We start from the raw sequence: 25,013 nt of genomic DNA on the forward strand, positions 1-25,013 counted from the left end.
ATATTAAAGGGTATTCGTCTTCAGGTCCTTCATGGTATTAGAGGATGCTTTGTTTGCAGCCTTTTCAAGCAAGTCCGGATCTGAATATCCCATCTGGAGGTGAACAGCATACTTGCTCCTGTCAAGGACCTCCTTGCTGAATTCAATCTTGGACTTGGTGGAAAGCTGTGGGCCGATAAATGGGCCAGAAAATATCTTCTCCTTTTGGAGCTGCCTGCTCAATGCATACAAGCAGATAACAACCTGTTTCAGATCCTTTGCCTCAAACAGATCATTGGTCTGAAACAGCTCGTACTCATTCATATTGAGCTTCTTAAGCCCGTTTATAAATGAGCAGATGTTCTCTCTTTGTACAAATATTTGTCTTGACTCTTTATACTTAACATCGAGAGGCGAAACCTTATTGAGGAATCTGCAGAGCCTTACCCCATCCTTGAACAAGTCGTGGAATGACCCATCTTCAAACTTCTCTCCAAGAACTGCCTCAATCCATAGCGTCACTTCCCTCTGTTGGCTGTCCATCTCAGGGCATGTGTTTTTATCATTTACTTATTCAGGCTGCAGTAACAAAAAATCAAGGTTCAGGTAATATATGTACCCAAATGGGAATAATTGAGGGATGGGTAAGACTTTATTGGCGCCTTCTGCCCTTAGGCTTCTGAATAAGGAAGTCTAAGAATACAACTATAATGGCTACAGTAATAGCGGAGATTGTTAGCACGCTCAAGAAGAACGATGCAACGAAAATCCCAGTCAACGCCCACGAGGCAGTGCAGGTGGTTAACACCAGTATCAAGAAAAGTGTCTTTATGGCTCTGATGTTGTCTCTGTACGAGCTTATGCTCTTTCCCTCGAGGTCGGTGGTGAGGATTTCGTATGTAACTTGGAGACTTCCATGGCAGAGTCTGTTTACAAAGTATCTGTGTAACCCTATTGCTCCATCCTTCATCCTGTCAATAACACCCTGCTCCCTCCTGGAGAGGAAGTGGCTTTTCAGGGCAAATGAGCCTGAGTATTGCATCGAGAGCGAGTTTCCATTCTTGTACCACAGATTTTTCAGCTGCTCAAATAAATGTTCTTTGCTCTCAATATTGAAATGGGAAATCTGCTTCTCAAACATGAGTTCTCCAATGACAAACTGAGAGATGTTCGTTCTGTCTAAGCAGTCGATGCAGTTTGTGCGGATGACCCCACTTTGCAACTTCCCAAACCCGTGGTATCCAAAAGAGGTAACCGCCTCTTCTATTAAGCCCAAGAACTTTTCTCGTGTACTCCCCTGAACAATGCCTCCTTCCTCAAAAAAGTTAAAGTGCACACCTTTCTTGTTGTTTCCAAGGAGCTCGTTTTTATATGCACAATGTATGTTCCCTTCGTATCCAGAGCTTCTTATAAGATTCAGGTACAGAACGTCACCGTACTTATCTCTTAGAACCTTGTCTGCTATATGAAGCACTTTTTGATTGCTTATGATTATTTTTGGGTTGTACTCCCTTCCAAGAGCATGCTCCCATATCAGAGGAATAGACCCCCGCACTTGGAGAAACGACGTTGCTTTCTCCCCCTCATACACGATTTGTTCCGTCTCCACATAGTTTGAGACATAGCCCGTTGTATCTGACCCTCTACAGAAGTATCTGGCGCCAGTCCTTCTCCAGGACCTCCTTGAAATCAGTCTTAGGCATATTGGCCCGACATCTACCGATCCAAAAAACCCTTGTATGCAGTATATAGAAAACAAGGTGCTTTGACCACCTGCGTGCTTTACGAACTTCTGAAGTGGTAGTGAATTGAAGAGAAAGTCCACATCGTCATCCTTCTTTGCAGACATGGCCTTATAAAGAGGATACGTGCTGAAGTAGACTCCGTTCCCACCAAGGAATCTCCTGACTGCCCTCATTTCATTTCTAAAGTTCTCTGAGCTACCTCTTTTCAGCTGAATTATTTCTACATCTTTGATTTCATACACAACATGATCATGCATCATCCCTCTCATAATAGCATCTACAACTAGAATAAGATAAGAGGACTTGGAGATGGTGACTATTCCATAAACACCGTAGGAATGGCAAATAGATCTTCTTGCATCGACCCTTTGCCTTTCAATAGTAAGAGACACGCCTCCTGTGATGTTTTCCAGCATGACTTTCTCTGGAGAAGTGGTAACTTTCAGATTTATACCCATGTCCATTGTATTAGTATTCCTGGGGCTCAGGAAGTATTGATTATATGGCACTGCAATGATTTATTGGTGATAAGAGTTAGGACAGATAGAGGATGGGGCATAGAACAATATAGGATGATGGATAATAAAACACGTGACTTGATGTGGACGTGCTCCACATAACCGGGCAGCCTGCTTGTCTTATAGTGTAATTGAGGCAATGGAGTTTCTATATAGCAGACCTGGCAGCCTTTGGCCTAATTAACTTGTTAAAGAAACACAATTTATCTTTTGACCTCTTAAATAATTCAAAAATTGTTGGGGGTATGGATAACTTTGGAGGCAGCTTCTTCAACTCGTATACCAATAACTCGAATAGGGAGGCTGAGGGAGGCCAGTACTTCGATCCATACTTTGTCAAGCACAGAAAAAGGACGACGAAGGCACAGCTTAAGGTTCTCGAGGAAACCTTTGAGACCAACATACGGCCGGATGCAAACATGAGGAAGAAACTTGGAGAACAGCTGGGAATGACGCCCAGAAGCGTCCAGGTATGGTTTCAAAACCGGAGGGCAAAGATTAAGAAGCTTACGCAGAAGAAGATGATGCAGCAGGAAAATACAGACAACACCAAGGGGCCCGAGATACCCCATGCATCAAGCCCGTCCAAGGAAGGCAAGTATGGCAACTACCATCCATATGTGCCTCTACAGGCCCCGTTAGAGGAGTACAACGTCTATCCAAGAGATAACAGCATTTATAAGCATGCCATTCCACAAGGTATGCCATCTCCAATGGTTTACGAGGGGTTTGGATACAGGGGACATGAAGAGTACGGGTATCCTTATGTACAGAGATACGGGGGTGGAGAGTACTACCAGATGCAATATCCATATGGAATGGCACAGAGCCAATGGCACCACCAGCCTCCTGGGTTCAGGGATGAGGATTACTACCACTCTACTAGAAAACAACAATATAGAGGGGGGGCATCCAATCCTGAGAAAATGTAGCTCTTCCAAGCATATCTTATAAATTCATAGCTGCGGGAGTTGGTTTTGCTATGGCACTGTGCCACTAATAATATTAAAACCTTACAAGGCACCTTTATCGTTGTAATTTATCTTGCACAAGTGGATTAATTATTTATGATTTCCTAAAAAGAAGAGAATTTGCGTAAAGTTCTTTTTATTGCAAAGACTACTTGTATCTGCATACGCAGCCATGCGATCCATCCTTTGAACATCTTGAGTTTCCTTCTCTGTCGGGGTTTGAGCATTTGCACTTGTCCATGTCCCCTGAAGAACAGGGTGGACACTTGCATGACTTATCGACACACTCATTATTTTTACAGGTCTTGTTCATGAAATATTGTTTTTTTGTATATATAAGCTTTTATTTGACCATTGAAACGAAAGAATTCACTTTGACAGAGATAGTCCTGTCACAATAAATGATGTCATCATTTCCAATTAATCATGAATTGTACAATGAGTCTGCGGCCCACCACTGCTAGAACCTGTCTATTGGCGGATCAAACAGAATATCTTGCGAGCGGGCTTCTCTTCTTCTTCTGAGGTACCGTATTCCAACAAACAGTAGATATGATAAAACAGATATTGCGATAAAAATGAATCCAATGGTAAAAACGTCTCCATGAAGCTCTCCAAAGCCAAAAACGGATCTCCAAGAATGGTCCTCACATCTTAGGTGTGGTATCTTCAGTACGCTGTATGATCCTCTCGAGTTCCAGAAGGAATTCTCATTCAGGTACCCCCATATCTGAGGAAACTCAGCCCTCGGGGATGACTCTAAAAAAAGGGCAATGGAACTTGCAACTATCGCTGCAGATAAACTTGTCCCCGCAATGCTACTGCTTCCAAGAACCTCTTCTCCTAACGCAAATATTCTTACACAGTCTCCATGGTTAGAGAACTTCGATATTCCAGCATGCTTGTTCACAGACCCAACATTTATAACCATCCTTGAACTTCCAGGAGAATAGTTGCAAGACTGGTCATGAAGGTTTCCGGCCGGTGAAACAACAACAATCCCACGGCTAGATATACGATCAACGATGGAATTCAGAATCCAGGAGTAAGGCCCTGAAACGCCAAAAACAAGGATTCCAGATCCCTTGCTATCTCCAAGGCTCTCCAGCCCGTAAATCATCTCTGAGAGAGCAACTTTTCCATCGCACCCAACCACATCAAGAACACTTAGATGGCTTTTCTTGGCAAATCCATTGGTCCTTCCAACCAGAAGCTCGGCCATCGTGTCCCCGTGAGTGCTACACGAATCAACCCGCCCGCTGAGATTACAAACATTGGGCCTGGCCTTAACAGCAGTGTCCAAAAGGAAGATGCTCACGCCTTTTCCTGTGTAGTAGTATTCGTAGGACCCAAAAAACCTTGTCATAATTTTCTTGATCTGAAGCACCTGGAAAAGCCAGTTGTCGTAAAAATAGTTGTTGAAGAGAATGTTCTCATAGTGCTTCATCAGATACATATAGTTTGGAATACTGTTCTGAAATGCAGACACCCCATAAATCTTGTCCTCTTCCACATGCATGCCTGTCTCGTTAGCCTTTGTTAGCACATCTTCATTGCTTGAGCAAAACGACATTCCGGTGACATTTTTTGTGTATTGCCTCCTCACGTTTCCGTTCAGACTCTCCACAAGAGAGATGATTCTTGATAAGTCCCCGTCATGAATATCTTTCACAAGGATATAACATTTTTCTTTACCAGCTGCAAGCCCGTTACTGTCTTTGTAAGAAGGAGAGGCACCACTGCTTGTTTTTTTCTGGATTTCGTAATGGACCGTAGGCTGCACTTGGACATCCTCGTTAGGCCCCTCAACTTCTACAACAATCTCTTTGACTACCGTCTGGGTTTCTATCTGGACATCTGTCAAAGGCGCATCGGGCACCTTCTTTATTCCAGATATGCTGTTATCTTTCTGGAGAAGGATCCCCGGAGGACTTTCCTCCCTTTTCCATCCATTCACATTCTCTGAGACAACAGCTTCACCAACTTCTATCCCTTCGCTTCCAAAGATCCACTGCAACATCAGCAAAGTTACAATGCCAATCAGAAACATCTGCTCCTCTCTTCCTTCCAGCAGAAAGTAAATCCTTGTTCCTGAAGATGTGATACTAATGTTTCATCTCCCTACCGCACAATAGAATTTAACAAATAAAACCTGGTGGTTACAACTTTATCGCATGAGAACTGGTAGAATAAAGTTTAATGGTTTTTAACCTTCTTTCTCCATTCAACGGGGCATACCTCTCCATTCTCTTCGCTGAAGGTGAAAGCATCGATCAAGCGGAGGATCTCCTCTACAGACCTTCCAACTTCATGGCTATTGACGCTCATGTGCTTGACAATTTGGTCCTTTGAAAGTATCACTGTGCCTCTCATGGGATGCCCACTCTCCTCGTCAAACATGCCAAACTGATTGCAGAGCTTACGCTTTAGATCCGCCACCATAGGCCATGCGACGCCTGAAATGCCCCTCTTATCTCTTGGAGTGGAGGCCCAAGCCTTGTGAACGAACACAGAGTCGCAGGAGACAAACAAAACTGCTGCATCTCTCTTCAAAAATTCCTCCTTGAGATCGCTGAACATGTTAATCTCTGTAGGGCATACAAATGTGAAGTCCAGTGGATAGAAGACAATCACAACATATTTTCCCTTGTAGTCCTGGAGAGACACCTTTTTAATCTCCCCGTCAGCAAATGCATCGTATTCAGTGTTATCGAGAACCTTAGAAAGTATCATAAGGGTAGACCTCTTTTACAAATATAGAGGCCCTTGATTCCATATATGTATTATTGCATGGTCTATGCCTTCGGATACCATTCACTGTTCAGCAGCTCCTCTAGTTCATATAGCTCGTTGCAGAAGAACCCGTTTTCTCTTGCAACATTAAGAAGCTTCCTTGCCCTTACAAAGTTGCTTTTCTCGACAATGTTCCTTCTTGCTATATTAAACACCGACTCCCTGTAACTTAACAACCTGTATTTTTCCACGTTCGACTCGACCTCTTCGAGGGTCTTTTTGGCTGTATAATTGGATATAAGGCATCCTAGAGCCTTTCTGTATAGCCCAAGATTTACATCATACTTCACCCTGTATTTTAGAAACAGGCTTATATCCAACGTCTCGAGTGCCTTATTGTATTCAGCGAGTAACATGTTCCTTTCGTTGTCCTCGGACTTCTTGATGACCTTATTGTCTACCGAGTTTAGTGCTTCAAACATTACAAGTAAGCGGAGGCCAAGGGCTCCTATGGTCCACAGTGTTTAGTTTCTTCATGCTGTGCAGAGACCCATCGGATTATCTTCCCAGAGAGCATTGCTTAATGCGAAAAATTTGCGCCCTTACTAAATGAGCTGTAGGAAGTTCAATGCACCGAGACATGGATCTTTACAGTTCTGCCCGAGAAAGAGGTCTAATACAATCACGCCGTCTGCAGGGGCATTTCCCGCCGACGACAGCTCGCAGCCTGTGCACCTCACTGGGTTCATGGGGGACAAGGCTGGGATGACACATGTGATCAGGACAAAGACACAGGTTGCAAAGAACAAGCAGCTTTCGCGTGAGGTGATGGATGCATTGACCATACTTGAGGCGCCGCCGATGGTTGTGTATGGGATAGTTGGGTATGAGAGGACGGTTACCGGGCTACGCAGGCTGCCGATTGTTCTTGCATCCTATGTGAGCGACGGGGTTCTCCGCAGGATGTTTGGGAACAACTATGTGGAGAAGGGGAACAGCAAGGGGTTCTGTGCCAGTGAGGATTCTGAGTCTAGGATTTCTGAGATCAAGAAGAGGGCCGAGTGTGTAAGGGTTCTTGTGCAGACGCAGCCTGGGCTGATCAAGAAGCTTGCGCTGAAGAAGGCACACATTGCCGAGATCCAGGTGAACGGAGGAAGCATCTCTGAGAAGGTGGACTGGGCTCTGAATATGCTTGAGAAGGAGGTCCATGTTGGAGATGTGTTTGGAGAGAACGAGAATATTGACGTTATTGGAGTGACGAAGGGAAAGGGGTTCCAAGGGACTGTGAAGAGGTTTGGAGTGCGAAAGCAGCCCCGGAAGTCGCGAAAGGGGATCCGAAAGGTTGCATGTATTGGTGCATGGCATCCAAGCCGTGTGATGTACTCTGTTGCACGGGCGGGGCAGATGGGATTCCATAGAAGGACGGAGAAGAACAAGAGGGTGTACATGGTTGGGAATGGAAGCAGCAGCATCAGGACTGAGTTTGACCTGACCGAGAAGTTTATTTCTCCCATGGGAGGGTTCCCTCACTATGGAGAGGTGAAGAACGACTTTATCATGGTGAAAGGGGCTGTTGTCGGGCCCCGGAAGAGGGTTGTGACGCTACGAAAGAGCCTTAGCATGCAGAAGCCCAGCGAGGAGCTTGTGATCAAGTTTGTTGACACATCGTCGAAGATAGGGCATGGGCGATTCCAGACAAGCGAAGAGAAGAGGGCATTCTATGGAGCCAAGAAGGCCGAGGTTGCCCCAGAAATCCATTAAACCTTCAATACTATAAATATACTCTTATCTTACTGGGCTAGGGCCAATATTAATCTGGACGGTTTTTTGCCATTATTTACTCTACATTTTTAACCTCCAAAATGATAAGTTCGATTGGCTTTCTTCCAAGTGGGATTTCAATAGAAAATTTGAAGAAGTTCGTAATAGACGAGAGCATACACCAGTCGCTGAGCTATCTAAATATCCCAGTCGTTGATAAGGAAAAGGTGTCCTTCGACGATGATATCGACGAGTCGGAGGAGATAGTGGAAAACGACATTGTAGTTTTCTGTACGCCCAATGAGGGTGACGTAAGCTTTTTGCAGTTCTATGTACAGAACAGGGAATGCACAAGTATGTTCCTGCACCATGACACGTATGTGTTTAGCACAATCTGCGATTCTGAATATTTTACTGTTGGAGGGGAGATGTATGTTGCCGTTGCCACGTTTGAGAAGGATATTATGGTATTTGATCCGCTTGTGAGAAATCCGGTTCTCCCCCAAATTCTCTTGAAGGGACATGAGGAGGCGGTTCTGTCGATGGAGTGCTGGAATGGAACTCTCTTCAGCGGAAGCCTTGACTCAACCATTATTGAATGGGATTCCGAGAAGGCTCTAGCCAAAAACAGGATTCAAGCCACAGGGCCTGTTAATAAGATAGGTATTTTTGACTCATCTGTGATTTATTCTGTGGAGAACACCTTATACTGCTTTGATGGGGAGATTAAGCTTGAAGGCGAGGTTGAAAGAATAAGGATCATAGGAAACGGGATGCTTGTGTCTGACTCCACAGGGACTTTGAGATACTATGACCTGAGGAATATGGCTAGCACAGTCGTGGAGAAGAAAATCCATGAAGATTCTATTACCGGAGTCGATGTACTTGGAAACAAGGTGTATACAGGATCTCTAGATGGAACCATAAAGGTTGTAAGCCTTGATACGCTTGATATTGTGAGTAGCAGGGATGCTGAAGAGAAGGTGTTCTCCTTAAGAACACATGAGGATGGCTTTTATGTGTATGGAGGAGAAAAGAACGAGCCGGTGCTAAATTACACAGATGATGGGTCTCTTCAGAATGATTTACAATAAAATCCTAATACTTCAATAGCAATGTATGTTTTGAACGGCTGATTTTGTCCCCAAAAATGGCTTGCATGAGATGCAATATGTCTCAGGCCATAGTTATCCGAGCTAAAGACAGGACCAAAGTTTGCAAGTCTTGCTTCTTCAAGGGATTTGAAGCAGATGTCCACGAGACGATAACTTCTTCTGGAATGCTCAGGAAGGGAGATAGGGTTGGGGTTGGAATGAGTGGAGGAAAGGATAGTACAGTTCTGGCCTATGTATTGGATCTGCTCAATAAAAGGCACGGATATGGGGTGGAGCTTGTGCTGCTTAGTGTTGATGAAGGAATAGCAGGATATAGAGACCAATCTATTGTGTCTGTATGCAAGAATAGTGCTAGACTTGGACTGGAGCTTAAAATAGTATCGTTTGAAGAGCTGTTTGGAACAACAATGGACAATGTTGTTCAGAAGATAGGAAGAAAGGGTAACTGTACATATTGCGGGGTATTTCGGAGGCAGGCGCTGGAGGATGCAGCAAAAAGGATGGGTGTCAATGTGATAGCAACGGGCCACAATGCAGATGATGTGGCCGAGACTGTCTTGCTTAATATCATCCGGGGAGATATTTCCAGGCTCAGAAGATGCACTCTTGCAAAGACAAGGCCACAAAGCAATGGGAAAGGGGAAATGATGTCTCTTTCAAGATTGAAGCCTTTCAAGCACATCTACCAAAAGGAAATAGTGCTCTATGCTTTCCACAAGAAGTTGGAGTACTTCTCCACTGAGTGCACATACTCCTTAGGAGCATCTAGGGGAGACCTAAGAATGCTAGTGAAGCAGTTAGAAAGAGAAGACCCAAAAGTAATACTGAATGTGATAAGAAGTGGAGACATGCTACAGGAGGAAGAGCCTGCACATAGAACGCCTGTCCCGTGCACCTTGTGTGGGCACTCAACATCCTCTCACGATGCCATATGCAATGGATGTACGCTTGTAAGGAAGTTGAGGCAGTACAGCGCCTGAGGTCAATTAAAATTTATTAGAATAGCATTTTCTGCTAAGATCCTTTTCGAGGAGCCAAACAGATATGTGGGAAATGGAGTACACAAACGTGACAATACAGCTATATACACAGAATATCCTTATGTCAGGGAAAATTGTCATTGCAGATATAAGGACATATACCAAGGCTATTGCGGCTGTACTTCTGTGCACGCCGAAGTGTTCCATATGGTTCAAAAGGATGATGTATCCCATGAATGTTAGGCACAGAAGATTGAAGACAGAGGACGGCTCATTGAATCTCGACGACAGGAGGATGAATCCTAAGAAATAGGATGTCAATCCAAGGATCTGGTTGCTTGATATTCTCTTCGGTATGTTTATACTTTCCTCAAGCGAAAGAGGCGTCTGTTCGTCCTTCACCTCGATGGAAGACTCTGTATTATATATTGATGCAGATACAGAGTCTACAATGAAGAGTACCTGTGTTATAGCAAAGTATATGTATAGTGGGATTGGGCGAATTTCAAGGGTCAGGGTTCTTATTAGAGGGGACAGCAAATATGCAAATGTCAGCAGCATAAAGCTTGGCTTGAGGTTGATCCCAGTGTCGTCTCTGTTCTCCAGGAAATTTTCTGTGAATGTAGAAATAAACGAAAACCACGATGACTTAGGCATTCCGAGCCTGTCCTCTAGCATCATAATCTTGAAGAGAGAGAGAAACAGCACTACTACGGATATCCTAATGATGGCTCTATTTATGTCCTCGTATATTTCGTTTACATTTCTTCTTCTACTTACCTGTCGGACCTCTATGTAATTTATCGGATATTCCTGCTGCAGATACAGACATCGCTTCCAGGGCATCTGAAGTACCCTTCACATTGCCAAGAATTTAACTCTGCCCACATCATTTTTATTTCATATAAAAGGTCTTCACCTACCTGCATGATCAAGCTTCATACATCTCGACAGGTGCCACGTAAACTTCCTTGCCACGACAAGCCTCTGGCAGGACGGGCATTTCAGTCTTGAGACAGGCGTGCAGGGTGTTATGACGTAGTTTCTAGGCCTCGCTGCATATTCCTGTTTACATCTCTCAAGCACTGTTCTTAGAAGATATTCCTTGAGAATATGCATAAATACTGATTCGATGATTTTCCCAATCTTCATAAACAAAAAACAATCTCCCCCTGATGAAGGTTCTGTTATTTGCTATTGGAGTCTTGTGCAGAAGGATAAAGCTGGAGCCTAAGGAGCAGTTTACCTTCAGAGACAAGGTTGTAGCAAACCAGATGTATAAGTTCATGTACCAGACACCAAGAAGCAGCAAGATTGAGCTAACTATGTTTGATACTAGGGGAAAACAAATGACTAAGACAAGAGACCCATACTCTGTGCTATACACCAAGATTGCTGAGGATGGAGAGATTGTGATATCTGTCAAGAACAATAGCTCGAAAAGCGTGAAGTTTGGATATAGATGTCCAGATACAAATAAAAAGGCTCAGGGAGGCCTTGGGCCAATAAGCGTTGATTTGGTTTCCGAGCTTCAGAATGTTCTCGAAACAGTCGTCCAGGCGCAAAGGGTTCACATCAAGAAGCATGAGGAGCATGCAAGAATGGTTGCAGGGTCGAGAAAGTGGGTCACAAGACTCTTGATCTTCGAGACTTTGTTCTTTACAGGCGTACTGTACTTCTTGCACAAGGATATGCTTAAAATGTTTGAAACCAAGAGAGAGGTTTAATTAAAGGATTCAACTCTTTTAAAAAGCTTTACGATCTCGTCGGCCGTTTCCTCCAATGTCATGTGGTCATTCTCGATCGTGATCGATCCCTCGGCAGCAACGAGGGGACCGTGCTCTCTTGTTCTATCTGCATGATCTCTTTTTATCATAGATTCCAGTAATTCTTCGTAGGACTCAGACTTGCTCTCCCGGTGTCTTCTTTTGGCTCTTGTTTCAGGACTTGCAGTAAGAAATATCTTCAGATCCGCCTCAGGCATTATCTTGGTGGCTATGTCCCTTCCGTCAACAACAATCCCTTTCCTTTCAAGACTTATTGCCAACTTTTGGATAGTAGACACCTTCTCCCGGACATACTTCTCTTTCGCAATGGAAGCAATATTACGGTCAATCTCTTCGCCACGGAGATGATCGGATATGTCCTCCTTGTTAAGAAACACTCTGTTGTTCCTTACCTCTATGTCCAATCCAAGAACAAATCTTTTTTGCTCTTCCGATCCCGGGAGCACCTCCTCAAAATGCCTTACCAGAGCATATGTCACAGCCCTGTATAAATTTCCTGATATTAAGTGTGAAAATCCCAGTTTTTTTGCAACTAGGTCAGATGCACTACTCTTTCCACTTGCAGCAGGCCCATCAATAGCAATTTTGTAAACTTTCATCAGGGATAAAGGACTTATTCTTTTAATGTCACAATACCAGGCCAAGCGCAACAACAATCCCACACTCATATGCAGCAAACAAGCTTGATCTCCCAATGCACAGGTCTACAACTCTCTCAGAATTGTCATTAAATGGCCTTCCTTTTGAATCGAGCCTCTTGAGCTCCTCCTCCGAATGCCCCAGAATAACCTCTTCTCCACTTCTCACTATCTGGAAAAGAGTCTTTACTCTGGCCCTTCTTTTATTGACCTTTGCATTCTTAATGGTTCCGTCAAACCCGCCAATAAGAATCCTCCTATGGCTTGGCCTGCAGCAGGACATCGAGTAGTTAAACATTGTGCTAGTTCTTTGGGTGCATCCCTCGTCATAAAGAGCTTTCGTGACGTTGCTCAGTGTATCCACAACGATAAGCGTGCCTGCTTGGGCGAGATACTTGATGAATGTATATCCAGAGGGAAAGGATATCTTTTTTTTTTCCTGGAACTTGTGGTCAAACCTGAATATTTTTCCACTTAAAGTCAGAGCATAAAACTCAAGGGGTGCTTTGCTCGGGCATGTGCGAACTGCAGGGGTTTGCGCTTCATCTTTGCACCCCTGAAGTCCCCTTTTCTTAATCGCTATGGATGTTACCATCCCCTTCATTTCACTAAACACAGACATAACAGAATTTTGGTGTATCCACACAACAGCTTTCCCGTCAGTTGCAAAAATAAGGTCGCTGTCCCAGCAGATCTCAAAGCTCACCACTCCCTCTACATTGATCAACACCATGTCCCTGATCTCCTCTTCAAAGTCAAACCTCCTGATGAACCCGTCACTAAACAGAGCAACACATCGAACAGCATCCCTTTCCTGTCTTGTTTCTATCTTCCTGCAGTATCCAAACTCAAAGTTTAGAATGTGTTGGAGATTTAGCTCCTGATCAAATAAGTAGATATCTGAAGCCTCAGATGAGAACTTGAACGTCGACTCTCGTTGAAAGCCCTGCTTGATCCCAACAAAGATGTATTTGCTGTGGTTTTCAGGAAGTGACATAGTTGTTATACACTTTCCGATGTTGTACAGGGTCATGCCCTCGAGCTTCACTCTTCCTTTGGCGCTCAATGTTTTGTTTCTAAACACGATACTCTCTATGGGTCTTTCCATAGGATCTATGATGTCGGGCTTCCTGTACCTTTCAAGAAGTTCTTGGCTAGGAACCCAGCCTCTTTCCAGCTGGACTATATCCAAAGACTTTTTTTTGTATCCTCTGGCACGAGAAGGTAAAATTTTTGGCTCCTCATATCTATGATTGTCTTGGAATTCGCCCATCAAGGGATCTTTAAGTTCCGTTTTGGAAACCACAGCCCATAAATATAATGGTTTTTGAACACGACCTCCCAGAGGCAGCTGTGGAACGCTACTCCAGGCAGATAATTGTTCCTGGGATACGTGTGGAGGGACAAAAATGCCTTGGGAACTCGGGGGTATTGGTGGTTGGATGCGGGGGCTTGGGATGCCCTGCAATCATGTATTTGGTGTCATGCGGAATCGGAAGATTGGGCCTTGTTGATTTCGATAAAGTTGAGATTCATAATCTGCAGAGACAGGTTATGTACACTGAGGCAGATGTATCCCAGTATAAGGTTGCGGCTGCACTGTCCTTTGCCAGAAGGGCGAACTCCTCTATTGAGATAGTAGGATATAACGAATTCCTCAGTGAGGAGAATGTGGAAAGAATCATTAGCCCGTATGACGTTATTCTGGATTGCACAGACAGTATACATACAAGGTACCTTCTGAGTGACTATTGCAAAGTCCTTTCCAAAAACCTTATCTGTGGATCTGTGCTCAGATGGGAAGGCCAGCTATACAAGCTTACGCCTTCTGGACCATGCTACAGATGCCTTTTTCCAGAGATGAAGGAAAGAACGCTAACATGCGAAGATGCAGGCGTGGTAGGACCCATTTGTGGAGTGATTGGATCTTTACAGGCCCTAGAGGCAATTAGGGTTATCACAGGAGACACAAGATCGAAGATGGTTATATACAGTGGCATAGGATCTGACCTTGTAGACTCTCAGCTTAGAGGCCCAAAGCCAGACTGCAGTGTTTGCTCAAAAAAGCTCATTCATAAGAGTCTCTCCTTTCCTGCACGAAGATGTGTGCCTACCAGCAGTACAGAGATCGATCCAGACGTGGCAACAGTTGATTGGAAGGACATCCTAGGCAATCTCGAATCCTGTCTCCTTATAGACATTAGATCACCGATTCAATATGAAATGTTCAGGATAAAGGGATCCATCAACATCCCACTTGAGAGCCTGCTAGAAAATACCGGAAAGATCGAGGCAGTGGGAAAAAAGGTAGGAGTTGTGTGCAAAAAAGGAATATCGTCAAAGAAAGGCGTTCTAATACTCAAAGCCAATGGTGTTGATGCTTTCTCTGTTAATGGAGGGATTGACGGACTTAAAAGCTACCTTAGAAAAACAGAAAAGTATATTTCTGAATAATTTTTTAGACCGTACCAATGCGGGAGACCGGAGAATCCTTGAAAGATGCTCTGGACTTGAAGATTTTCACAAATAAAAGAATATGCATTGACGAGGTTCTTCCGCAGAATGTGGATTTTCTTGTTCTTGATCTTTCGAGTGCCTTGGGACTTTCTATATTTACATTCCGCGAGACAGCAAGTCACTATAGGAAAATTGCAAGTATGCAAGGCAAGAAAGTTGTCGTGAGGTCAATCTATGATGGAGGATATATTGAGTCTGGAATTATAGACGATGTATGGAGTGCAACGAATATGTGCGAATGCAGAGTAGATGGAATGGTCTGGACATATAGATCTGGAACTTGTAAGAAGTCTAATTGGTATGAGTATGATATAATAATCAGGGTTTTACCACTAGATAGCGGAGTATCTACAGATGTTGATGGAACGATTCTTATTTTCGATAGGGAAAGAAAGTATGCAGAACTTAGATATAAGGTTTTGAGGAGCAGGACGGCATATTATACTCAGTAGTCTGTTGAAGGTAATAAAGGAGTTTGCCAGACAAACCTTATATTTCTGTCCAAAGGACTTCATGCTACCAAGGAAAGAGACGGATTGTGGATATCCCGGGTGGAAGATATTGCCCTTGTAGTGTAGTGGTTATCACGCATCCTTTACACGGATGAGGTCCTTGGTTCGATCCCGAGCGAGGGCATTTTTCTTTATTCTATTTATTTTAATCGATGTTATCTAAAAATTCCCAGGTGCCGGGTTGGGCAGTATTGAGCATGTACCCATCTGGAAAGGATCCCTCTAGAATAGATTTTTGTTCTATACTCTTTACCATTGTTGAAATTTCGTAATATGCATACAACAAGAAGAGCAGTATAAACATGGCAGATACGACTTTGGTATAAAGACGTATAAATCTTTGGGGAATTTCAAGCTCTTTATAGACCATGCATTCAAATCTTTCTATTATTTTTAAAAAAAAGTACGCCATAAATATGCAGAGTGAAGGAGTAAAAATCTTAGACAAGAAATAAGATATTATCCTTAGCAAAAAGTTCTCCTCTATAAATCCTTCCTTGGAAAGGATTGAATTGATTTTATTCGCAATGTATTTAAATGAATTGCCTGGTTTTGTTCTCATCGCTTTGTTCATAATGTATTTGGATGGGTGTCTTAATGCCCTTTCCATCGCTTCTAAGACCTCTTTGGAAATAGTTGAGGTTATTATCCAGTATCCAATAACCCTTACAATAATATCTACACTCGTATTACTCTCTATCTCCCTAAAAAGCTCCCAGGAGCAAGAAAGACAGTACTGAGCTGCCAATAGGTTTGAAGTGTCATTTGAGTCTAGGAGAGAGCCTACTCTCTTCATATTCTTACCTCTTAATGAGATCAATAAAATGTATATCCTAATTGCTGTCATCACAATTCTCCAGAAATCAATACTTTTAAACCTTAGAGTAAGTGTGTTAAAAAAGCTGGCAAGAAATAATCCTAGTGTTACATTTATGAATATAAGCAATCCACATCCCACGCAAAAACGTCTTTTAGCATCGAGAAAAGTAGCAAATATTGTTGAATAGCTTTGCGTTTTCATATACATTTTGATGAAAAAGCGCAGGGCTTTTTTCAGAAAAAATGGAATATATTCATCTGTAGGTGATGTTCTAGTAAATCCCTCATAAATAAGCTCAATATCGATGCTTAATACAGTAATCATAATGCAGGTTATTAAAACCCAGAAAAGCGTCCAGAAAACGCCGCTCGAGTTTCTGGCTTTGGGCTGAATCCTACTCTCATTGTGTTCATCGCACAGTTTTGCTGGAGAGTTCATTATTGGGCCAAAAATAATCTTTATTTTATTTGTCTACCTTTTCTATTCTTATTTAGGAAATTTTATAAACAGCCAATTCATCTGAATGAGTAAAATTTCGCATTTGAAACAGAGAGATAGCTGCAACAGTTACGGCGCGTTCAATTTTTGTCAAAGAACGAAAACAAAAAACTACTTGCCCTTTGATGTGCAATGGACCATATAGAGGTTGCATTCTTAACTATATCAATGGCCATGTCTTCTCCCTCCTTAGAAATGTAAAGAGCCAACATAAAAAGAATGATTCCATAGGCAAAGAGAAGCCTATCTCGAGGGAGTACTATGCACTTTACAAGCCGATCTTCAAGGTAAATGAGTATCCCTGATGCCAGTATAATCAGATACCCTATCAAGAGAGTCGGAATTATATTTCCTAAGTAGGGGATGACTCTCCTCTGAGTTGACGAGGAGAAGCAGTAAACAAGAAAATCAATAAAATGTTTCATAGAGGATTTCAGATATCCAAACTTCTCTTTTCTTATTACATTCATTCCCAGAATCATCATGACGCTAGTAACAATCACTGTGATTGTGCTTGAGTTCAAATCGTCAGTGATTCTTTGGGACATAAGTAAGAAATAGGAAGCAATCACTATTTTAGGCGTTGTTTCCTGTTTTACTCTATAGGTTGGTACGCGTCTAGATTCGTTGAGTATGTGCAAAATCACAACGAAATCAAAGAGTGCTTTTACACATTTAAGGACATTTTCCTTTTCTATATCTTTCATGACAAGATTCCATATGCTGGATAGTAGTTCTGTTATCATGTTGATACATGGCAAGGATGCAAAGATCCAGGACACAACCAGGCATGTTATATCTTTTGTCTCGTCAGCTAGAATTTCGCTGAAGATATTAACCCACGAATTTGTCGTGGATGCAAGAATTGCAATGTAGAAGTAAATCATGATGTTCCTGAGCTTCTGCTTGTTGTTTGACTTAATAAGGAATCTGTTGCTGTCCTGTTCCTTTTCTTGAATGTCCACAGCACAATTCATGCTTCCCCTAATATTGAGAGAATTTTATATATGGCTACCAATTACCATATTATGTAGGACTCTAGATTGAGGCACAAGAGGTAGTTTGAGGCCCTTTGTTTGTTGAAATTGTTTGGCAGGTAAGGGCCCTTTAATGAGTGGGCAAAAGCAGGAAAACATCATTGAAGAGAAGGACGTAGGATTTATCTTAAGCTATGGAAGAAACTACTACGCCGAGGAGATAGTGGAAAAGGAGGTGGAGATAAAAAGGCTTTTCGAACAAATAAGCTTAAAGCTTGGAACAAAGGAGGTTGAGACTGGGCTTGCACCACCTATGTGCTGGGATCTTCTTGGAGACAGAAACAGAATTCAGAGCGAGCCGAATCTACAGGTTGCCAGGGTGTGCAAAGTCCTTGATGGATACCAAGAGCCCAGATACATGATAGGAATCAAGATGATAGCCAAATTTATTGTTGGGAAGGGAAAGCGAGTGGACGGAAGCCTTATACAGGAAGGAATGAGGGTAGGGGTTGACAGGAACAAGTACCAGATTATTCTTCCGTTGCCTCGAAAGATAGATGCATCTGTTACTCTTATGCAAGTTGAGGAAAGGCCTGATGTGACGTACAACGATATTGGAGGGTGCAGAGAAGAGATTGAAAAAATAAGGGAGGTTGTTGAGGCGCCTCTCTTGAATCCGGAGAGGTTTGTTGCGTTAGGGATTGACCCGCCGAAGGGGGTTCTCCTTTACGGACCGCCTGGAACAGGGAAGACGTTGCTTGCAAGGGCTGTGGCCAACAGAACAAATGCATGTTTTATAAGGGTTATAGGGTCTGAGCTTGTGCAGAAGTATGTTGGAGAGGGTGCACGAATGGTTAGAGAGATATTTGCCATGGCTAAAGGAAAGAAGGCTTGCATTATTTTCTTTGACGAGGTAGATGCGTTTGGAGGAACGAGGTTTGATGACGACGACGACAACGAAGTCCAAAGAACGATGCTGGAGTTGATAAATCAGCTGGACGGGTTTGACCCGAGAGGGAACATAAAGGTCCTGATGGCGACAAATAGGCCGGATACTCTTGACCCTGCGCTTCTCAGGCCGGGGAGGCTGGACAGGAAAGTCGAGTTTGGACTGCCGGATCTCGAGGGAAGGACATCGATTCTACGGATTCATGCAAAGACGATGAGTGTTGATAAGGATATTAGATTTGATCTGATTGCAAGGCTTTGTAACAATGCAACTGGAGCAGAGCTGAGAAGCGTTTGTACAGAGGCAGGGATGTTTGCCATAAGAGAAAGAAGGAAGATTGCGACGGAGGCGGACTTTTTAAAGGCTGTTGACAAGGTTATCAAAGGATATGCGAAGTTCTCCTCAACTCCAAGGTACCTAACCTATAACTAAAGCAATAAAGAGTCTTCCCATAATACCTCTATTTACTCGAGCAATATTAAAATCCTAGATGGAAAGTGGTCCTAGATTTTGAAGCCCCGGAATGGATAGGAATGTTTTGGAGGCCTTAGGAATACCGCTGGATCTTTCCTTTGAGGGAGGGCTTAGCACAGATGCCCAAGCTGATGTGGTAAAGCGAATAGAGGAGAAAACATTCTTCCGTCTCAAGGAAGACATGGATGTGGATGCAATGATATCCGGGGTGGTAAGTGATACAAGCTCGACAATGGATACATTGAGAAATACCTTGGGAAAGGGGATGTTTGGAGAGAGATTTAGGTTCCTGGAGAGGGTCTGTGTGATTGTGTGTCCCGAAAGAATCAGTGTTGATGAGATGTCCAACCACTGTGTGTCTATTGATGAGATTATGGGAGAAGATATAGGGAAGATATTCGGAAGGATTATGAGCCTTGAAGGAGAGGCGAGAGTCAGAAGGCAAGGGGGCCGGTGGAGTTTCAAATCCTTTACAGACATTTTCAAGAGCAAACCTGAAGATGATAAAAGTCTTGCAGACGGACTGTTTCTTATGCAAAGGTACAAGGAGGCATACAAGGTGTACTCAAGATACAGGGGTGTTGGTGAGTTTTCACAGTATTGCATTGAAATGTCTATTTACTGCCTAGTTTTGTCGAAGAAGCCTATTCCACTGAACTTCATAAACTACCTTGAGATGTTTGAGGCGGAGAGCATACGGCTAGTCAGAATGATGAGTATAATCATAGGCACAGAGAATGTTGCAGCCCTGTATGTCCTCTCTTTACTTGATCCTAGGTCTCTGTTCAAAGCCTTTGCTCAGGAAAGCCTGGCCCAAGTCCTTGATAGTAGAGAATACTGTAGAAAGAAGGCAGAGCTATTGTTCTGCTCTGCTTTAAGATTCTACGATGCAAAGCACATGAGTAGGTCTGCAAGATGCTGCGAAAACTTTCTTGGCCTTACAGACACCATTCTATCTGGGATGGATTTATCCACTCTTGTAAGGAGTGGGTTAGTCTACTGCAACAAGCATATAAAAAGAGTCCTTAAGTCGATAAAAGAAGAGACTGGGATGGACTCCGAAGACATTGAGAAAGAAGATGAAGAGGTGGTGATTGTGAAGAGAGAGCTGCATGGATCAATTTGTGACTTCAAAGGTATTTTGAATGTGGTGGAGTCTGTCTTCTTGGAATGTAAGAGAGTAGGGCTTGTGAGTATTTCAAATATGGAAAGTGGTGCAATAAGAACTTATCCGACAGGTCAGAGCATCGCTTTTGATGGCCCTGGAAAGTTTCTTATGAGCCATGTTACTTTCAATGTCAGGGGAATTGAAAAGAAGATGAGAGTGGGGATTCAGCTAGATGTCAAGGAGGAAGCGTCCTTTATGCACTTGGAAGTAAACGACGTGTGTGAGGTCTTCTGCGGAGAATTGTATTCTCTTTATTGTAAGGTTATTAGGAGTCATGGATCAGGCGTTAAAGTTTATTTTGATTGCAGAGAGTTTATAACTGATAAGAATTCATTTAGCCTTGAGATATTGTTTCCAAGTGTTGGTATTTACACACGCAGAGTCATTCTGGAGACTCTGGGATGTATCGCATATAAGGATGTGAAGTTTGTTGTTGTTCCGTCGTTTTCTATAGACACATTTAATTACAAGCATTGTCTTCCTTTGTTATTCTTAAGGATTGAAAGTCATGGCATTGAGTGTTCGAGATTAAGAGCCTGCTCGATGCTCAACGATAACTTTGAGGTGGTTGGCGTGAAGGCTGTAGATTCTTATTTTTCTTATAGGGATTATGCAGTTGAATACTTCAGAAAGAACATTGTTGGGTCCAGCGGCAGTCTTAGTGAGCTTCCAAAGGCCACTAGGGAAGATCTGTTATCGTCAGCAGAGACCCAGAAAGTACTGCATGCCATGTACAGGTCTCCTCCTGTTTCATTAGATCTACTTTTTGGTGATCTGATACCAGAAATCAAGAATGAAATAGTTCTGTCGGGAAGAGGGATCTACTCTGTATGTGTGTTTCTTCGGGGGAAAAAGAGTCTGAATGAACTACTAAATTCAAAAAATGAAAGCTTCAGCAAGATTGAGGCATCATTGCCTAGCTCGGGATCTAGGGCAGGCTTAGAAGATTCAGCTGGCAGCTACAATTCTTCCATGAAGGACTTCCGGGGGATTCCAATGAAAATAGAGATTGAGGTATCTCCAAAAAGAATATGCATGTTCATGTTGGAAGAGACATTTGGAACGCTACTATTCTCCAGAAAGAAGGGCGACGAGGCTGTGCCCAAATCCATGAATCCATTTGTTTACATAACATATTCTTCATCCATCCTGGTATACGAGCCTACAATAATATATCTGTGTATTAGTAACTACTGTGAGCGCTGCACTCTAGATGTTAGGATATTATCTGATACAATAGCCATATGCAGTGAAGATTCCACCTTTAGCGTTGAGAAGCTTTCGTTTTCTCTATTTGAGATACGATGCATGTTCAAAGAAAGAAAAAGGTATGGATCTGATGATATCAAAATGTCTATGAAGACTGGAGACGAAGAGATAGATTATGAATGGCTAGTAGAGCTTCCATTTGTTTTGTAATGTTTTGAATATTTCTTAATGTGGTTGAGGCGAGGCCCTACAAATGGGGAAAGATCATCAATTTTGGAACACACAACCTATTGATAGAAATGGAACGGGTGTTATATCAAGCAAAGCCTCTGGATCTCTAGAGCAACCCAAGCTCCCTGAGGGATTCAGGTTTGAAGATCTTCGGTGTGTCGAAGAAGTCGCCGAGTTTCTTGAGAAGAACTATGTAGAGGATGTTTGTTCTAAGCATAAGCTTAAATATTCTTCAGATTTTCTAAGGTGGGTGGTTGATTCTGAAGACAAGAGGAAGAAGTATTGCATTGTTCTTCGACTCTATGGAAGGATGGTAGGATTTATATTTGGGAAGGAGCACCATGTTGTGATCCGGGGAGTGAAGAATAGAGTAATTGGAGTAAACTTCCTGTGTGTGTCATGTGATATGCGAGGAAAAAGACTGGCACCGGTACTTATAAAGGAGGTTACAAGGCGAGCGAATGTGGATGGTATTTTTAAGGGAGTTTTCACAAGTGGAACAGAGCTATTTTTCAATGTTTCTCGCGGTAGGTATTACCACCGACCTTTGAATGCAGAGAATATGTTTATGAGTGGGTTTAGTGATCGAATGATGGAGGTTAGAGAAGTGCGGGTGAGAAAAGGAACAAGAATTGCTGAGGAAAAGGACATGAAGGATATAGAAAGGCTATATCTGGAGGAGAGTAAGCAATACATGTTTTATGAAGAAATGGAGCTATCGGGCATAATATCTACATTTAAGCCTGTAAAGAATGTTCTATACACGTATGTGCACGAGAGCGATGGACACATCGATGGATTCGGAGCATTCTTTGTAATTGATACGATTGAAAAGAAAAGTAATCGAAAAGTTCAAGGCGGATATCTATACTACAAGGGAGGAAAGGACAGCACACAGATGGTTGAAGACCTTATATACTTTGCACAGAGGGAGGGGTGCGATGTATTCAATTGTCTTAATATGATGGGGAATTTGTCGTTCTTAAGAAATCTCGGGTTCTACCCAGGTACTGGCGAGCTTCGATATTATCTGTACAACTGGAGCAGTGGGGAAGTGCCAAAGGAAAAAGTGTTTTTCATTCTTCCATGAGTGTGATTGAAAAGTGATTAAAGATGTAACAGCAAAGTGTGTTTTGAGGATTTTAATATTTGATAGATCCTGTGCCCCAGGCTCGATGAAGTTGGTGACGCATAGCGAAAGATTCCACTATGATGAGATTCTTGCAACCTGTATACTTCTTCGAATATATCCTGACGCTGAGGTTGTGAGGACAAGAGACGATGCCCTGATTGAGCAAGGAGACATAGTCTATGACGTCGGGAAGGTGTTTGATCCAAAGATCGGAAGGTTTGACCATCACCAAAGAACATTTTCCGAGACATTTTCACCCAAGTATGACGTCAAGCTCAGCAGCAGCGGGCTGATCTTTAAGTATTTTCACAAGAAATTCCTGTCTCTGTATGGAATAGAGGATTCCTGCGAAATATACGGTATAGTGGTAGACAAGATATATTCGGAGTTTTTTTTGTATGCAGATGCTATAGACAACGGACAGGACATACATGGATCAATAAGGCCTCGGACTGTCCCTGATTTGGTTGGGCTATTTAATGTAGATGTTCCAGACGAGGAGTTAGAGAGCAAGGGATTCCGTAAAGCACTAGAAATTGTAAGCATGGATCTGGATAATTATATGAAAAGAGCCAAAATGTGGATTGATAATTACGAGTATGTTGAAAGAAAAGTAAGGGAGACGAATGGGCCCATACTCATGCTTGATAAGCATTATAGCACAGACTTGGTGCTAGAAGTTGAGAGCCGGAATGATAAGGATTTCAAGTTCATGGTCTTTCCTCATAGAAATGCTTATAGAATAATTGCCATTCCAAAATGCAAAGGATCATTTGAAACAAAAAACCCTCTTAAGGAAGAATGGAGAGGGCTTGTGAATGAAGAGCTAGTGAAGGTATCTGGGATCGAAGGATGCATATTTGTGCATTCTTCTGGATTTTTGGGGATTAATAAGACGCTCGAAAATGCTCTGAAGATGTGTGAAGAATCTCTTTTCAATAGGAGTGGTTGACTCTAATAAAAACAACAATTTATTCAACACGAACTCCTTACGGCTCTTCCCTTGAAGCAGAGAATGCTTTGTAATCATCAGAATCCTCTCTTTCCCTTTTCTTCGAAACTTCTTCATCATCGCTCTCATCACTGATAAAGGAGGGTGGTATGGCTGACATTTGCACCGATGGAGCGTGGGAAACTTCTCTCAGATTCTCGTGCACCTTTGCTATAATGTCTTCCAAGCTTTCTCTTGTGTTTTGGTTTGCCATGTTTGATGTAGGAACATCTATTTTGTACGTTGGTGCATAATAGTCGAAGTACTCATTGTAAGGAATCTCCCTAGGAATGTCAACATCCAGAACAACGCTTGTTCCATATGCCCATGCCTTTGAAACGTTTCCGATGGTGTATCCTCCCCCTCCAAGAAGGATAAGAGGAATGTTGAAGCTCTGTACAAATTTAATGCACCTAGAATGGCCTAGGTGAGATAAATTAAAGCATCCTAGCTTATCTCCCGAAAGAGAATCGGCTCCTGACTGTAGTACAATCGCATCAGGCCTATACACCTCTATGACCCTGCTAACGACAGGCTTGAATATACTGAAATAGCTCTCGTCGTCAATCCCGTCTTTCAGTGGAACATTGACCGAGTATCCCTTTCCCTTTGCAAGTCCAATATCAGTGACCATTCCCGTCCCAGGAAAGTAATCTCCATACTTATGGAAGGAGACCGTCATCACTCTGTCGGTGGTATAGAATGCCTCTTCAACACCGTCTCCGTGATGGACGTCTATATCTATGTACAGAACTCTTTTGTTGTACTTCAGGAGCTCAAGGATTCCCAAGACTATGTCGTTCACATAGCAAAACCCAGAGGCTTCGCTTCTTTTGGCATGGTGTAGCCCTCCTGCCCAGTTAATTGCAACATCATATTTTCCAGAGTTGATCTTTTGGGCCGCATAAATGCTTCCTCCACTGGTGAGCCTGCAGTAGTCATAAAGCCCTGGAAACACAGGGCAATCATCTCTAATGTTGAACTTGTGGAGATCTTTAATCATCTCCTCCATGTTCTCGCTAGAAACACTGGACAAAAAGTTTATATAGTCTACCGAGTGGAAGTTTGTTAGATTCTCATATGATGCCTGAAATGGCCTGAGCACATCCATGTACTTGTAAAGCTCATATCCAACTAAGAGAGTATGGGTCATCTTTACCCTCAGCGGCTTCATGGGATGCCCCATTGCATAACTGAAGGTTCCAATTTCTGGGTCATAGAAATAGACTACTCTCTTGTTATTCATCCGGGGTTAAAATATTTTGGTGTCCAAATATCGCTGTCTGCATCTCTAAAAGCTCTTTAATA

At 42.8% G+C, this 25,013-nt stretch overlaps 23 protein-coding genes and 1 non-coding gene across 24 annotated transcripts; 12 read left to right on the forward strand and 12 right to left on the reverse strand.

Annotated features, from left to right (window-relative positions):
* Positions 1 to 3: 3 nt before the first annotated feature.
* EHEL_031070 (calponin) lies at positions 4 to 522 on the reverse strand (the record flags this gene model as incomplete). Its single annotated transcript, XM_003886935.1, has 1 exon — positions 4 to 522. One exon carries the CDS (start codon positions 520 to 522, stop codon positions 4 to 6), a length of 519 nt encoding a protein of 172 aa, XP_003886984.1.
* A 109-nt stretch (positions 523 to 631) lies between these two features.
* EHEL_031080 (Sac-like phosphoinositide polyphosphatase) lies at positions 632 to 2,188 on the reverse strand (the record flags this gene model as incomplete). Its single annotated transcript, XM_003886936.1, has 1 exon — positions 632 to 2,188. One exon carries the CDS (start codon positions 2,186 to 2,188, stop codon positions 632 to 634), a length of 1,557 nt encoding a protein of 518 aa, XP_003886985.1.
* A 299-nt stretch (positions 2,189 to 2,487) lies between these two features.
* Positions 2,488 to 3,174, forward strand: EHEL_031090 (homeodomain-containing transcription factor; the record flags this gene model as incomplete). Its single annotated transcript, XM_003886937.1, has 1 exon — positions 2,488 to 3,174. One exon carries the CDS (start codon positions 2,488 to 2,490, stop codon positions 3,172 to 3,174), a length of 687 nt encoding a protein of 228 aa, XP_003886986.1.
* Positions 3,175 to 3,361: 187 nt separating this feature from the next.
* EHEL_031095 (uncharacterized protein) lies at positions 3,362 to 3,526 on the reverse strand (the record flags this gene model as incomplete). Its single annotated transcript, XM_059743490.1, has 1 exon — positions 3,362 to 3,526. The coding sequence occupies one exon, from the start codon at positions 3,524 to 3,526 to the stop codon at positions 3,362 to 3,364; it is 165 nt and encodes a 54-aa protein (XP_059599473.1).
* Positions 3,527 to 3,673: 147 nt separating this feature from the next.
* On the reverse strand, positions 3,674 to 5,263 carry EHEL_031100 (peptidase S8-like protein; the record flags this gene model as incomplete). The annotated part of the gene is made up of 1 exon (XM_003886938.1): positions 3,674 to 5,263. One exon carries the CDS (start codon positions 5,261 to 5,263, stop codon positions 3,674 to 3,676), a length of 1,590 nt encoding a protein of 529 aa, XP_003886987.1.
* A 146-nt stretch (positions 5,264 to 5,409) lies between these two features.
* EHEL_031110 (peroxiredoxin) lies at positions 5,410 to 5,946 on the reverse strand (the record flags this gene model as incomplete). Its single annotated transcript, XM_003886939.1, has 1 exon — positions 5,410 to 5,946. One exon carries the CDS (start codon positions 5,944 to 5,946, stop codon positions 5,410 to 5,412), a length of 537 nt encoding a protein of 178 aa, XP_003886988.1.
* Positions 5,947 to 6,008: 62 nt separating this feature from the next.
* Positions 6,009 to 6,428, reverse strand: EHEL_031120 (uncharacterized protein; the record flags this gene model as incomplete). The annotated part of the gene is made up of 1 exon (XM_003886940.1): positions 6,009 to 6,428. One exon carries the CDS (start codon positions 6,426 to 6,428, stop codon positions 6,009 to 6,011), a length of 420 nt encoding a protein of 139 aa, XP_003886989.1.
* Positions 6,429 to 6,555: 127 nt separating this feature from the next.
* Positions 6,556 to 7,707, forward strand: EHEL_031130 (60S ribosomal protein L3; the record flags this gene model as incomplete). The annotated part of the gene is made up of 1 exon (XM_003886941.1): positions 6,556 to 7,707. One exon carries the CDS (start codon positions 6,556 to 6,558, stop codon positions 7,705 to 7,707), a length of 1,152 nt encoding a protein of 383 aa, XP_003886990.1.
* A 101-nt stretch (positions 7,708 to 7,808) lies between these two features.
* On the forward strand, positions 7,809 to 8,801 carry EHEL_031140 (uncharacterized protein; the record flags this gene model as incomplete). Its single annotated transcript, XM_003886942.1, has 1 exon — positions 7,809 to 8,801. One exon carries the CDS (start codon positions 7,809 to 7,811, stop codon positions 8,799 to 8,801), a length of 993 nt encoding a protein of 330 aa, XP_003886991.1.
* A 56-nt stretch (positions 8,802 to 8,857) lies between these two features.
* Positions 8,858 to 9,802, forward strand: EHEL_031150 (adenine nucleotide alpha hydrolase; the record flags this gene model as incomplete). Its single annotated transcript, XM_003886943.1, has 1 exon — positions 8,858 to 9,802. The coding sequence occupies one exon, from the start codon at positions 8,858 to 8,860 to the stop codon at positions 9,800 to 9,802; it is 945 nt and encodes a 314-aa protein (XP_003886992.1).
* Positions 9,803 to 9,808: 6 nt separating this feature from the next.
* EHEL_031160 (uncharacterized protein) lies at positions 9,809 to 10,648 on the reverse strand (the record flags this gene model as incomplete). Its single annotated transcript, XM_003886944.1, has 1 exon — positions 9,809 to 10,648. The coding sequence occupies one exon, from the start codon at positions 10,646 to 10,648 to the stop codon at positions 9,809 to 9,811; it is 840 nt and encodes a 279-aa protein (XP_003886993.1).
* Positions 10,649 to 10,977: 329 nt separating this feature from the next.
* On the forward strand, positions 10,978 to 11,529 carry EHEL_031170 (uncharacterized protein; the record flags this gene model as incomplete). The annotated part of the gene is made up of 1 exon (XM_003886945.1): positions 10,978 to 11,529. One exon carries the CDS (start codon positions 10,978 to 10,980, stop codon positions 11,527 to 11,529), a length of 552 nt encoding a protein of 183 aa, XP_003886994.1.
* Positions 11,526 to 12,188, reverse strand: EHEL_031180 (cytidylate kinase; the record flags this gene model as incomplete). The annotated part of the gene is made up of 1 exon (XM_003886946.1): positions 11,526 to 12,188. The coding sequence occupies one exon, from the start codon at positions 12,186 to 12,188 to the stop codon at positions 11,526 to 11,528; it is 663 nt and encodes a 220-aa protein (XP_003886995.1).
* A 28-nt stretch (positions 12,189 to 12,216) lies between these two features.
* On the reverse strand, positions 12,217 to 13,500 carry EHEL_031190 (uncharacterized protein; the record flags this gene model as incomplete). Its single annotated transcript, XM_003886947.1, has 1 exon — positions 12,217 to 13,500. One exon carries the CDS (start codon positions 13,498 to 13,500, stop codon positions 12,217 to 12,219), a length of 1,284 nt encoding a protein of 427 aa, XP_003886996.1.
* A 47-nt stretch (positions 13,501 to 13,547) lies between these two features.
* Positions 13,548 to 14,681, forward strand: EHEL_031200 (molybdopterin biosynthesis protein MoeB; the record flags this gene model as incomplete). Its single annotated transcript, XM_003886948.1, has 1 exon — positions 13,548 to 14,681. The coding sequence occupies one exon, from the start codon at positions 13,548 to 13,550 to the stop codon at positions 14,679 to 14,681; it is 1,134 nt and encodes a 377-aa protein (XP_003886997.1).
* A 17-nt stretch (positions 14,682 to 14,698) lies between these two features.
* On the forward strand, positions 14,699 to 15,196 carry EHEL_031210 (uncharacterized protein; the record flags this gene model as incomplete). Its single annotated transcript, XM_003886949.1, has 1 exon — positions 14,699 to 15,196. The coding sequence occupies one exon, from the start codon at positions 14,699 to 14,701 to the stop codon at positions 15,194 to 15,196; it is 498 nt and encodes a 165-aa protein (XP_003886998.1).
* Positions 15,197 to 15,307: 111 nt separating this feature from the next.
* EHEL_031220 lies at positions 15,308 to 15,380 on the forward strand. The gene has a single exon. It is a non-coding gene; the product is annotated as a tRNA-Val (tRNA).
* A 21-nt stretch (positions 15,381 to 15,401) lies between these two features.
* Positions 15,402 to 16,514, reverse strand: EHEL_031230 (uncharacterized protein; the record flags this gene model as incomplete). The annotated part of the gene is made up of 1 exon (XM_003886950.1): positions 15,402 to 16,514. The coding sequence occupies one exon, from the start codon at positions 16,512 to 16,514 to the stop codon at positions 15,402 to 15,404; it is 1,113 nt and encodes a 370-aa protein (XP_003886999.1).
* Positions 16,515 to 16,654: 140 nt separating this feature from the next.
* Positions 16,655 to 17,551, reverse strand: EHEL_031240 (uncharacterized protein; the record flags this gene model as incomplete). Its single annotated transcript, XM_003886951.1, has 1 exon — positions 16,655 to 17,551. The coding sequence occupies one exon, from the start codon at positions 17,549 to 17,551 to the stop codon at positions 16,655 to 16,657; it is 897 nt and encodes a 298-aa protein (XP_003887000.1).
* A 133-nt stretch (positions 17,552 to 17,684) lies between these two features.
* On the forward strand, positions 17,685 to 18,932 carry EHEL_031250 (ATP-dependent 26S proteasome regulatory subunit 7; the record flags this gene model as incomplete). Its single annotated transcript, XM_003886952.1, has 1 exon — positions 17,685 to 18,932. The coding sequence occupies one exon, from the start codon at positions 17,685 to 17,687 to the stop codon at positions 18,930 to 18,932; it is 1,248 nt and encodes a 415-aa protein (XP_003887001.1).
* A 91-nt stretch (positions 18,933 to 19,023) lies between these two features.
* Positions 19,024 to 21,561, forward strand: EHEL_031260 (uncharacterized protein; the record flags this gene model as incomplete). The annotated part of the gene is made up of 1 exon (XM_003886953.1): positions 19,024 to 21,561. The coding sequence occupies one exon, from the start codon at positions 19,024 to 19,026 to the stop codon at positions 21,559 to 21,561; it is 2,538 nt and encodes an 845-aa protein (XP_003887002.1).
* Positions 21,562 to 21,604: 43 nt separating this feature from the next.
* EHEL_031270 (N-myristoyl transferase) lies at positions 21,605 to 22,672 on the forward strand (the record flags this gene model as incomplete). The annotated part of the gene is made up of 1 exon (XM_003886954.1): positions 21,605 to 22,672. One exon carries the CDS (start codon positions 21,605 to 21,607, stop codon positions 22,670 to 22,672), a length of 1,068 nt encoding a protein of 355 aa, XP_003887003.1.
* Positions 22,673 to 22,757: 85 nt separating this feature from the next.
* Positions 22,758 to 23,666, forward strand: EHEL_031280 (Myg1-like protein; the record flags this gene model as incomplete). Its single annotated transcript, XM_003886955.1, has 1 exon — positions 22,758 to 23,666. One exon carries the CDS (start codon positions 22,758 to 22,760, stop codon positions 23,664 to 23,666), a length of 909 nt encoding a protein of 302 aa, XP_003887004.1.
* A 37-nt stretch (positions 23,667 to 23,703) lies between these two features.
* On the reverse strand, positions 23,704 to 24,951 carry EHEL_031290 (histone deacetylase; the record flags this gene model as incomplete). Its single annotated transcript, XM_003886956.1, has 1 exon — positions 23,704 to 24,951. One exon carries the CDS (start codon positions 24,949 to 24,951, stop codon positions 23,704 to 23,706), a length of 1,248 nt encoding a protein of 415 aa, XP_003887005.1.
* Positions 24,952 to 25,013: the final 62 nt, after the last annotated feature.

The sequence above is a fragment of the Encephalitozoon hellem genome, chromosome III (genome assembly GCF_000277815.2).
Source record: "Encephalitozoon hellem ATCC 50504 chromosome III, complete sequence".
Lineage (NCBI taxonomy): Eukaryota > Fungi > Microsporidia > Unikaryonidae > Encephalitozoon > Encephalitozoon hellem.